At 36.8% G+C, this 12,263-nt stretch overlaps 1 protein-coding gene across 1 annotated transcript in view; it reads right to left on the reverse strand.

Moving 5' to 3' along the window:
* Nucleotides 1-559: 559 nt before the first annotated feature.
* DNAAF11 (dynein axonemal assembly factor 11) overlaps nt 560-12,263 on the reverse strand; it is a 33,716-nt gene continuing 22,012 nt past the window's right edge. Inside the window, exons 11-12 of the mRNA XM_086742623.1 lie at nt 10,597-10,682; nt 560-1,037 (exon numbers count right to left, since the gene is read on the reverse strand). Coding sequence (XP_086598749.1) covers nt 851-1,037; nt 10,597-10,682 — 273 coding nt within the window. The 3' untranslated portion in view covers nt 560-850. The remainder of the gene's footprint in view (nt 1,038-10,596; nt 10,683-12,263) is intronic.

Genomic DNA, 12,263 nt, shown 5'->3' on the forward strand with positions numbered 1-12,263 from the left:
TTTTCCTTTGGTTTGACAGTAGAGGTAAAATTTTATAGCTCTGTGCTTAGGAAAAAAAAAATTGTATATGACTGAGCTGTATGGATGCCTGTTTTCCACAAACTCCTGAAGCTCTTGACAGGTTCATCCAAGCCAGCTGAATTTCTGAAAGGTGCATTGTCCCCACAAGATCTTCAGAAATAGCAATGAAGAAAAAGAGGAAGGCCTTCAATGTGTTCACCTTCCAACTTTTAGGACGCCCGGGCCCTCCCCGGGCTGCAGGCTGGCTCTCTGCTCCAGTGGGGTCTCTGCAGGGCTACAGGGGATCCCTGCTCCGGGCCTGCAGCACCTCCTGCCCTCCTCCTCCTGCGCCCTCGGGGTCACTCTGCTGCTGCTGTATGCATGGTAGGTTACAGCAATGTCTCTTCCTCCCAGAACACATTGTTTTCTTTTATTGTTGTCCATGAAAAAGAAAACACTGAAGGAATACACAGAGATTTTTGCTATCTTCAGTTTAGTGAGACTAATCATAAATCTTGTTACAAGTGCTTTCTTCCTTCCTTCTATCTTTTTCTACAGCAATATGTCATCATTCAAGCTAGACAGTAAATCCTCTGAAAAATTACAGTGCCTGCCTTATATGGCTCCCATTGTGATTTGAGACTTACTAAATAAACAATATAGAAAAAAAAGAATTTATATAGCAATATACAAGCAGAAAACACCACAGAAAACACAAGCATAATAAAGTTATTGATAAGAAACATTATAATATTTCCAACTTCAGCTATATTATATTTACTTTACACATAGAGTCATGAAAACAGCACAAGCATACATGCTATATATAGAGGAACTATCTAAGAATGTTTCAAATTAAGGGAGGAACATCTTCATCATTTTCAAAAGCAACACAACTCTTCTTAGTCTCTGTAATCTTCTCTGATTGTAGCATAATAGGTCCCTGTCCAATTCGTTCCTTTTCTTGGATTATCTTTGTCACATCAGGGAATGAATATTTAGTAGGATCCACTTCTAATTTCTCAATTTGTCCGCTCCTAAAACAAGAGGGGAATAAACAGAAAAAACTTAATTTCAGTTTCAAATATAACAGAACTATTTTGAATGTCTGTTTATAAACCTGTTGACTTCAGTGTGAGAGTTGTTACTGAGTCCTGTTAAACCAGGATTAAGAGTTTCTGTAACTTGAAAATTGATTGTTATAAAAAAACCCCTCAGTGTAAACAGAAGAGTTCTACAAAATCTGAGAGATTTTGTACAAAAGAACCCTTAGCCTACAAAAATCAAAAGTTAACATTTTGCCGTCTATAGTTTGTTTTATATCAGAGCAGGGTGATAGCTGGTATCACATTACAAATGGCTGGCTTTTGATGTAAAACAGGGGTTTTAAAATCTAATTGTTTTTTCATTCTTTTTTCTTTCTGTTCACTTTTAACACAGTTCCTTCACACTATCTGTCTATTAATTTCCATGTGACAGATTCATCTTTGGAAAATATAAATACTTTTATTTATAGAGAAAATGTAATTCTATGAATTTATTTGCTTTTATCAGTTACTTCTTATGTTTTGGCAACATGAATCCCCATCATGTTTGTATTATGAAAAAAAAAATAAAGTATAAGAAAGGCCAGAGTTACAACACAATTTCCAGATTCTATTGCTATTAAGAATATTCTTCCAAATCACCATAGAACCATAGAACCATAGAAGAGTTTGGGTTGGAAGGGACCTTTAAAGGTCATCTAGTCCAACCCCCCTGCAAGGAACAGGGACATCTCCAACCAGATCAGGTTGCTCAGAGCCCCGTCCAGCCTGGCCTTGAATGTTTCGAGGGATGGGGCATCCACCACCTCTCTGGGCAACCTGTTCCAGTGTTCCACCACTCTCATTGTAAAAAATGTCTTCCTTCTATCTAGTCTGAATCTACGTCCCTCTATTTTAAAACCATTACCCCTCATCCTATCACAACAAGCCCTCCTAATGAGTTTAGAAATGTGTACAGGCCACTCATTAAGGCAACCTATCCACTTCACGTGATGTTCAAAGATTTGAAATATTCTTATACTTTCTGTCTTGCAGCATTTAAAGCTTCTGTTGTTTTTTAATAGAGAACTCAACAATTAAATGGGAAAAATCTAGCCTATTTTCAAGTAATCTGCAACTATTTACAAGAAAAAAGCAAAATGCAGATTTAATTGTACAATGATGTTCCAATTTCTGCAAATTCCAACATAATTTGTACATCTTCATATTAATTTTCCTTTATTACTGAGTGCTACTTTGGGTCAAAGTTCCAAGCTCAACGTTACAAAAGACAGTGCATCACCCTTCAAAGATGTGACAAAACTGCATGTTTACCCAGGAGATCAGAAAGGCTCATTAAAACTAGAGCAAAGAAAAAAGTAGCAAAGTCACCAGATGAAGGATTTCTTTGATGACAACATGGTTAATGAAAATATGTAAATAAAGTATATTAAAAGATTTTTAACTGAAAAAGCACCATCTTTTGTTCTTAAAATAGAGAGAGTTTTGCCAAGCAGTTTCCAAATTCCACCAGTGCTTCTCCATCAAGGCTCCATGACATCCCAGCAGATGTCCCAGCCCATATCTGTGTGCAGGATCTCTGTTCCAGTGAAGGAGAGATGCAGACGGATTCACGGGAGTTTTCCTCCTCTCCTCCCGTGCTATGTTGAGGAAAGCATGACTAACAGAAGAGGCAGTCCTTCAGCCTAGTCAACTCTTTCAGTCTTATGCCACTAGATTTTTCGTGTGCTATGGGAATTATTCAATCATTTTGCTGAGTGGAAAATAACCAGTGAAACACCTTGCTTTAATAATTTGGATAACCTTTTCCAAAAAGTGTCACAAACAAAAACTACTCACAGGAGAATTTCATAGGTAGTGAAGACAGATACAAGAAAACTCTTATTTCTTTACCTTGAAAGTTCTTCAATTTATAAGGCTAGATTTTTTTTCTTCTACTACACAGTTTGATGAAATAAAAGTGGATTCACTTTGTGGCAACGTTCTAGAAAATGTTCATCCCCAAAAGATAAGAGACATTTTAGTTTCCTGTGCAATTTATGAAATCACTTTATCAATAGCTGTTGAGGAGATCCCAAAGAGACCATACCCTGTCCAAAATCTTAACCTAATCACTAATTACTAAACAAAAATCTAAAGCATCTCAGGAAAAGGTAAAATGCATAAATAAGAAAATTATTTAGCCTCAGCCTGTGCCTCTGTCACACATTAGAAAATACTTTCCTTGATTTGAAGTGTTTTAATTAGTAGTGGTATTTTACATTTGTTCAATAGCTCTAAAATTGTACAAATTCCTAGTCATGAATATACAGTAAACTCTGTGGAGTTTGAATAGCTTATTGCTTAGTAGCAGAATAAACTTCAATACACCAGAAATTAATTAACAGTGAGCATCATAAGTAACAATACACATAACAAGCTATGGAAGCATGCTATGCATCAGTCATTCTCAAAATTTAATCAGCACATCTTATCTAGAAGTATCTATTAGCAACAGACAATAGGAAAGACTGAGAATCAAGCACAGGTGATTTTTTTTTTTCCCAGAAAGGAAGCAGATTTTTATGTTCTTATATTCACTTGATCAAATATTCCACACTTGTTTAGTAAAGCTTCATAGTACTATCTGAGCTACCATGATACAGGTATTTGGCTGAGGACAAGACCCAGTTATGCTGAAGTCAGTGCAGCTACCACGCATAAATCTGCTGAGAATCTGCTCCTCTCATCATGTAATCTAGGCAAAAAGAGGCTGGGTGTTGATGATGTCAAGACTAACACTTGAAAAATTGTGGAAGAAATAATGAGTTTTAGGTCATCTAGACATTTTTTCCATGGAATTCTACCTAGCAGAATAAAAATAATCTTGTTGCTGAAGCTCTTCCATGATAAATGGTAAGACAACAGTGAAAAAAAACAATAACACTTCTTGCAGGACCAGCTATAGCACATGTCTGGAAATAAAAATGTTTGCAAAAGATTTCAGTTTCAGGTTTTAAAAAAAAAAAAGAAGCTCACAAGTTTTGACACTGCTACCTGCTGCTGTGTGAGTAGAGTGTTCTCTACTCAAGGGAAAATTACGGTCAAAAGATCAGAATGCCATACAAAAATAAATAATACTGGATTAAATAATTTATTTTTTCCTGGCATTTTTTTTCTTTAGAAAGGCTATTTCTATCTCCACATAGCTCAACAATGCTTTTAAAAAAGAAAATTAAAAGACTCCACAATAAAGAAGGTCAGTCCTTCCCTTTTGCATAACTATAGCAGCCTGCTGAACAATCTGGTGTGTGACCGAGCACATATCTGATCATTTGATATTTTTTGATAGTTTACACTTTTGTTCACACAGTTCTTTATCCCCATATTTGACATTTAATGATTTGACAGTTACATTCCCTTGTTTCAACCTCTGAATTTCAAAAGAACTTAGATTACTAAGGATTTCTCATACATTTGATTCAGAATAAATGGTTTCTGACATTTGACTGAAAGTTTCCTTCCTGGCATCAGAATTTCCAAAGATATTTACAAGTCACAACCAACAGCTTTGGAAAGGCACTTTTTTCAGCCTTCTGATACTGTGAATGAAACAGCACAAAAGTCATTATCATCGTAGAAAAAGTACTAATAAATCCTTTTATTGAATAAGAAAATTAAGATATGCCAGTTTATGGAATTATATCTTACTGAGAACTTTGAGAAAGACAAATCTTTTTTTTTTATGTGTGTTAAAAAATGATGGTGAATGTGTGACACTTCCCATACTCTGGTCTCAAGTTTTGAAAATATAGGCTTAGAAAAATCTACTAGGTAATCTAAAGAAATAATCACGGTTTTACAAATACTTGGAATATTAATACCTCTTTCATTGTGTAAGAGGCCTTTCAAATCTCCCTACATAGGCGTAATCTGAAATGAAGCTATAACTGGAGTCTTCAGCAACAGTGGATCATTGGGAAGATATGAATACACAATGGCTGGTAGAATTAAAATCATTCTTCAAGGACTCAACTACAATCAAGAAGAACTAACAAATCACTGGTAAAAAGTTCTGATAAATAAAAGGCTGATGATATCTAGGTCATCCTGTTCTAAAAGACAAATACATCTCACAAATAGGATTCATCAGACTGAGAACGTATATAATACTAGCATCCAAGTTTCTAGTATGATTTTCTGAAAAAAAAAAAAATAGAAAAAATCATAGTCCCCGTGATATGTTCAACTTCACTGTTCCATTCTTTACCTTCTTTTGCACAATCACTTTAAGATACCCAATTTCAAACTGACCTTGTCTGTCAGCAAGAAATATGCTCCAACACCTGCAATATGCAAATTGACCCTGAATTTCTGGGTCTGGTTATAATACCATCTTATTTTCACTCCTTGATTAACCCAGAAGAATGAAAAGTACCATTAAATTTTTCAGCCAAAGGTGAATCCCTAATCTTTAAACATTAGGGAAGCTTACACTGAAAACCTACTTTATTCTAACAAGGTTTGTTTCAAAGTTATGGAATGTTACAAAGAGACTTCAAAGTACTTCTCTGCCCTCAGTTTTCTGTCCTTGTCACATATGGACAACTGCAGATTACTTTAGGTTGCAGTGATCAAGAGTTAACGAACAATATTCTTGAGAATACTTTTCTCCAGAAGGGCACATTTCTGAAGTCTCCTTGCCCTTATTACAGTTATGGATTACCAGATGCCTGTGTGTGCAAATTAATTTTCAGATCACTTCTGAGGCACCTCACCTTTTGCTCTCCTCGTTAGTCAAATGCTACAGATGTAGACCCTGTACTCTGAACAGCTCCAGGTTCCATGAGAATGCAAATGAATCTACACTTTAAGATTAACTCAAGTTAAAAGTCTTTTTAACATGTTACTTAGTCATATCTGACTCCACTTTCTGGTTAAGAAATCAACTGAATTACAATTCCTATGATTCCTCCTTTCCCAGACAGTGTAACTAGTCCAAATCAGGACTTGTGCTGGTTTTGGCTGGGGTAGAGTTAATTTTCTTCATAGTAGCTAGTATGGGTCTATGTTTTAGATTTGTGCTGGAAACAGTGTTGATAACACAGGGATGTTCTAGTTACTGCTGAGCAGTGCTTACTCAGAGTCAAGGCCTTTTCTACTTCTCACACCACCCCATCAACAAGGCTGGGGGTCCACAGGAGTGGGAGGGGACACAGCTGGGACAGCTAGGCCCCATACCATATGACATCATGCTCAGCAATAAAAAGCTGGAGGAAGAAGAAGGAAGGGGGGGACATTTGGAGTTATGGCACTTGTCTTCCCAAGTAACCGTTATGCGTGATGAAGCCCCATTTTCCTGGAGATGGCTGAACACCTGCCTGCCAATGGGAAGCAGTGAATGAGTTCCTCGTCTTACTTTGTTTTCATGCGTGGCTTTTGCTTTACCTATAAAATTATTTTTATTTCAACCCACAATTTTCCACACTTTTACACTTCTGATTCTCTCCTCCATCCCACTGTGAGGGGAGTTAGTGAGGGGAGTTAGTGAGCAGCTGTGTGACGCTTAGTTGTAGGCAAGTGCTAAACCACACCAGGACTCCGTACTCCCTGAAAAAGATTCTTACCCTTACATCTACAAATTTCTCCCACAAATTTGTTCTTTGCACCTTCTCCACCAAAATCAACCAAGCTAAATCAGGGTCATCCAGTAAATCAGAGCTTTGCAGTATGTGTCATCTTCAGCAACACTGTTAATCTCAACACTGAGACAACTGTAGAGACTTTTTTCAATGATTAGTCTTTTTATCTCTGCTTGTTAATAGATGGAAAAAAAGTTCAATTAAAAATAAAAAGTTCTCCAAGGAAAGCAAATTAATGCTTGTTCATCACTGTGAAATTGTAAACGATAAAAGAAGTTCTGTTAATGAGTCTTATGATGACACGTTTGCTAGAAAAAGGTTAGAATTAAAATCCAATACAGTGATTAAAAACATCCAAGTTTTCTTGGCTTCAAGTTCAACATGACTTACAGGCATTTTTACATATCTGATGTGTCTCTCAACTAGTGAAATTCAGCTGAAACTAGATAACCTGTTCAAAAGCATTTATGGGTGTACCAGCAGAGAGTGGTAGACATTCCAGTAGCATATTTTTTATTTGTGTTGTCCCCTTAAGTATCCAGATGGAAAAATTAAAAAAAAAAAAAGAAAAAAAACAGCTCCCCAAAATCCATACATTACAGACTGCCACTAAGAACTGGTTCCAGTAGAATGTAAATCCAGAGGAGGGCCACGAAGATGATAAAAGGGCTGGAGCACCTCTCTTATGAGGACAGGCTGAGAGAGTTGGGGCTGTTCAGCCTGGAGAAGAGGAGGCTCCGGGGAGACCTGATAGCGGTCTTCCAGTACCTCAAGGGGGCCTACAAGAAAGATGGGGATAGGCTGTTTAGTAGGGACTGTTGCGATAGGATGAGAGGTAATGTTTTTAAAATAGAGGGGAGTAGATTTAGATTAGAAATTAGGAAAAATTTTTTTACGATGCGGGTTATAGAACACTGGAACAGGTTGCACAGAAAGGTGGTGGAGGCCCCATCTCTGGAAGCGTTCAAGGCCAGGCTGGATGAGGCTCTGAGCAACCTGACCTAGTCAGGGATGTCCCTGCTCCTTGCAGGGAGGTTGGACTAGATGACCTTTGAAGGTCCCTTCCAACCCTAACCATTCTATGATTCTATGATTCTAAATCAGATTTCTAACCTAACGCATGACATGGTATTTTCTATAGCACCTGTTGGCTCAGTACATCAGTGCAATGTTACTTACCTAAGAGAAGAAAGACACTGATAGCAGATTTGCAATACCTGAACTACTCAAATAGAAATCACCTCTACATTACATTCCTTATTTCATTATAAAAGATCTGTATATACCAGAACCTGTTGATTTGGTTTTAATTCTTCTTTGTGAAGTATCCTAGAAATTGCTCCTCCATTCCTTTGCCTCTTTAAATTAATCCATTCTCTGGCTGTATTTCCCTACCTCTGTAAATAAAGATATCTAGTATAAAACAAAGAAAAACGTATCTCCCGTATATTCCTTCTTTCTTTACTGGAGGAATTAAAGTCAGAGATGTTTTGAGTTTTATTTCATTTTTTTCTTTTCCAACACGTTAAAAGAATAGTCTAAAGCTGAGGGTATGAAACAAAGATTATAGACTTTATGTAACTGTTACTCCAAAAATTTCCAGTACGACTTCAGAAAAATCAGTTCCTACCTACATCTGAATTTCATCTATGCAACTGTGGCAAATGCAACTTCTGTACCTCACAGATGAATTGTGAGGCCAGTTACATTAAAGACTGACATACTCAGCCTCTATGTTAATATCAGCTTTATAAGTAAAATAAATGTATATGTCAAATTCCTACCATACAGACTTGTCTCTTTGAAGGTTTGAAATACAATTTTGTATACAGTCACAGAAGAAATCTCTCTTACGTGGCAGAAGTAATGATAGTATCATCGTGTAATATAGTTAACAAGAGTTAAAGGGATTTAAAGCACTACATTATAGCTTAGCAGATTATATGTCTGACAGCATTTAGCTAAGACATCCGTAGCTGTCAAGTGTAATCACTGTAATGAATGTTCTTCTGTAATCTAAGAGACAACTATTCAGCAAATTTTTAACATCTGACTAGTCAGTGACTTTCCAACTAGAGGTCAAAAGGTACTATTTTTAGTAAGAACTGTAATTCAGAACACTTTTTTCCCTAGTTCTGTATTCCTGTAGTATTTTAAGTAAAATTTGTATTTTTCTTTCAAAATCTGCAGTAAGCGTATTCATAATTACTTAAGACTACATTGAAATCAAACACAAATTATTGGACTTTCTCTATGCCGTGGAGTATCTTTAGTTCATCGGTTAGTGGGAAAGGGGACCACTTCCCATTATTACTTCAATTTTCCTTGTTACTTACATTATTTCCTCACTATTACTTCCATCACTTCCATGTCCCCATTATTACTTCTATTTAAACATTCACTGTGTAGCCAAAACTGAAGGCACACAGAGGGTTCCAAGAAAATATATATTCTTAATCCACCAGTTGCCAACTCTTTTGCTGTTTGTCCATTTGGAAAATAGATAATGTCAGTTATCTAACAAAGGAAGATCTAGTTTTTTCCTGAAAAAAAAAGTTAAGACATTTCTTTTAACTGATTTCTTGTAATGTAACTAAAGCTTTAGCTGTACTTCTGCAGGAAAGAACCCTTTCTTTTACAAAGTTAGTATCCACCATTTGGCTTGAACTTTTTAAAACATTTGAAATACTCAATAATCAAGACAGTGCACTGCTGTAATCACTGCTGCCTAAGGAAAGGGTGCAGTGCTTGTGGCTCATTAGAATCATAGAATCATAGATTAGTTTGGGTTAGAAGGGACCTTTAAAGGTCATCTAGTCCAGCCCCCCTGCAAGGAGCAGGGACATCTTCAACTGGATCAGTTTGCTCAGAGCCCTGTCCAACCTGACCTTGAATGTTTCCAGGGATGGGGCATCTCTCATCCCTCTCTCAATAAATTCTTGCAGTTATCCTGTCATCATCTTCTTATCTTGAAGGTCATTCAAGAAAATAATGACTGATCCTCATTAAAAATAAAAAATAAAAAGCAGAATTAATGACAACTGACTCTTGCAGAGCCATTTTGCCAGTGCCCTAAGTATTGAGATCAAGAAGAATACCCATGATCCATAATCGTATTTTTTACTAACTGCTTAGACTTTCCATCAACATGCACCACAATGAAATAAAAAAAAAAGAAACAAAGGCAACTCTTCAAATATAACTGCTTAACAAACCTTGTTGTTACTATAATTTTTGGTATGAATACAATTCCCTATAGCAAGAGGAAAAGCAATGATTAAAAGATCTATCATAGTACTTTTACTTAGGCCAAGTGTCCATCAACCCCCATGTCTATCGACAGCAACGGCTAGTGACACTTGCTAAGAGTAAAAATAAAAAATAGTGCATCACTGATATTTGCTTGCTTCTGGCAGTCATTAACTGCAAGATTTCAAGAGCTTGAGTTTACATCACATCTAACAGGATGGATCTATGTTATAGAACCTTGCAGAATTGCTTTTTGAACCTATTTATTACTGCACTGGCTCAACCTGTATACCAGTAAGAAAATACAATCATGACAGAGACTCAAAATCATTGCTTTCTAAACATTTTTCATACTTACGTTACATAGCAAGGAGCTCTGCAGAGGCAATTCTAAGTAGGTGATTTTGTTTTAGTATATAGCAGTTTAATAATCTGAATGAGCTGATAGAACAAAACTGATTAGCAGAAATATGTGCTTTTTCAGCTCTGCTGTTGGAGCTGATCACTTTACAAACAGCACCAGACAGGCCATTAGTCTAAAGCTTTTAAACAGAGTTTCACTCTATACAAATCAATATTTTTGTACCTTCAACAATAACATAATAAGAAGCATATATTCTGGCATGTGAACAACAAATGGAGAAAAATTTAAACTAATGCAAAAGAAAAAAAGGAATTACCTTCTTGCATCTTTTTGCAGTGTATTGCAGTCAGAATCTTTAATCGAGGCTGATACTTTTTGCTTAGCCAGGATTATTTCTTTAGCCTGAAATAAAAATAGACAGAAAAATAAGTCTTACGAAAGTTTAAATTTATGCTTACAAGTATTTAAATAATCTCTCAAAAATAGAAAAAATTAAGAGAGTCTGAATAAATTTTCTCTTGTGACATTTACTCTTTCTGTTAGATTTTAACACTTCACTCAGCATGAAACACATGTATACGGCAATTTTAACCAAATGATCTGGATGGAATTATATTGAAATCTATATGTTAATACATATAGATTTACATATACACATTTATTAACATTTAAATATATGCTATCTGGTTTAATACCATGTTAATAGTGCACATTGATGTTCCTCCCACTTGCATTTCAGTTCTGTTCCATGTGCTAGTTCAGACATTTTTAGTATCTTCATTGTACCCAGCATAGGAAGGACATAGACTTGTTAGAGCGAGTCCAGAGGAGGGACATGAAGATGGTCAGAGGGCTGGAGCTCCTCTTCTATGAAGACAGGTTAAGAGAGTTGGGGCTGTTCAGTCTGGAGAAGAGAAGACTCTGGGGAGACCTTATAGCGGCCTTCCAGTACCTAAAGGGGGCTTGTAAGAAAGATGGGGAGAAACACTTTATCGGTGCCTGCTGTAATAGGATGAGGGGTAATTGTTTTAAAGTAGAAGAAGGTAGATTCAGACTGGATATAAGGAAACTTTTTTTTACAATGAGGGTGGTGGAACACTGGCACAGGTTGCCCAGGGAGGTGGTGAAAGCCCCGTTCTTGGCAAAATTCAAGGCCAGGTTGGATGTGGCTCTGAGCAACCTGATCTGGTTGAAGATCATAGAATCACCAAATCATAGAATAGTTTGGGTTGGAAGGGACCTTTAAAGGCCATCTAGTCCAATCTCCCTGCAAGGAGCAGGGACACCAGCAGCAACCTGATCTGGTTGGAGATGTCCCTGCTCCTTGCAGGGGGGTTGGACTAGATGGCCTTTAAAGGTCCCTTCCAACCCAAACTATTGTATTATTCTATTAAAGAATCTGCTGCAGTTTGGACTTCTCCTCATTCTTTATAATAAGTATGAGTGACCACAAACTCCCTCAGCTCCTTTGCTACAGCAGAATCTCAAGTTCAAAGTCCAAGTGAAATCCAAGTGAATTCCCCTTCTCAAAGAAAAACATGTCCATCACCATTTTTGGGAAGACTTATTCTGAGTAAAAGTTTATCTCCTGGCAAAAGGATATCTCTCTCCCTTCTTAGCAACAACATGGGAGAGGGACACCTTAACCATTTGAAAGGAAGGAGGAGAACAGGAATTATACCAAACAGTTCATTTTATTGACTACTTCTTAATGCAATTGGTTTGAAAACAGCCTGTTCCAGATATCCAGTAAAGTTAAAGTCTCCATTCTAAAATCTGCAAGAAATAAGACAGAGTCTGTAGCTTCTGTCATTAATTTCTGGGCTTCTGTTATTCCTTTGTGAAACTCATTGTGAAGGGGCTGATGCCCTCCAATTCTTTGTGTACTCCAGTGAAGGAAAGTCTGTTTCTTTGGACCTTTCCTCCCTTCTCAGGAGGCCCTCTAGTGTTCTGTTAACAATATTTTATTCCTTTGATCCTCTT

Source organism: Chlamydotis macqueenii, chromosome 2 (assembly GCF_036417535.1).
Source record: "Chlamydotis macqueenii isolate bChlMac1 chromosome 2, bChlMac1.mat, whole genome shotgun sequence".
Classification (NCBI taxonomy): Eukaryota; Metazoa; Chordata; class Aves; order Otidiformes; family Otididae; genus Chlamydotis; species Chlamydotis macqueenii.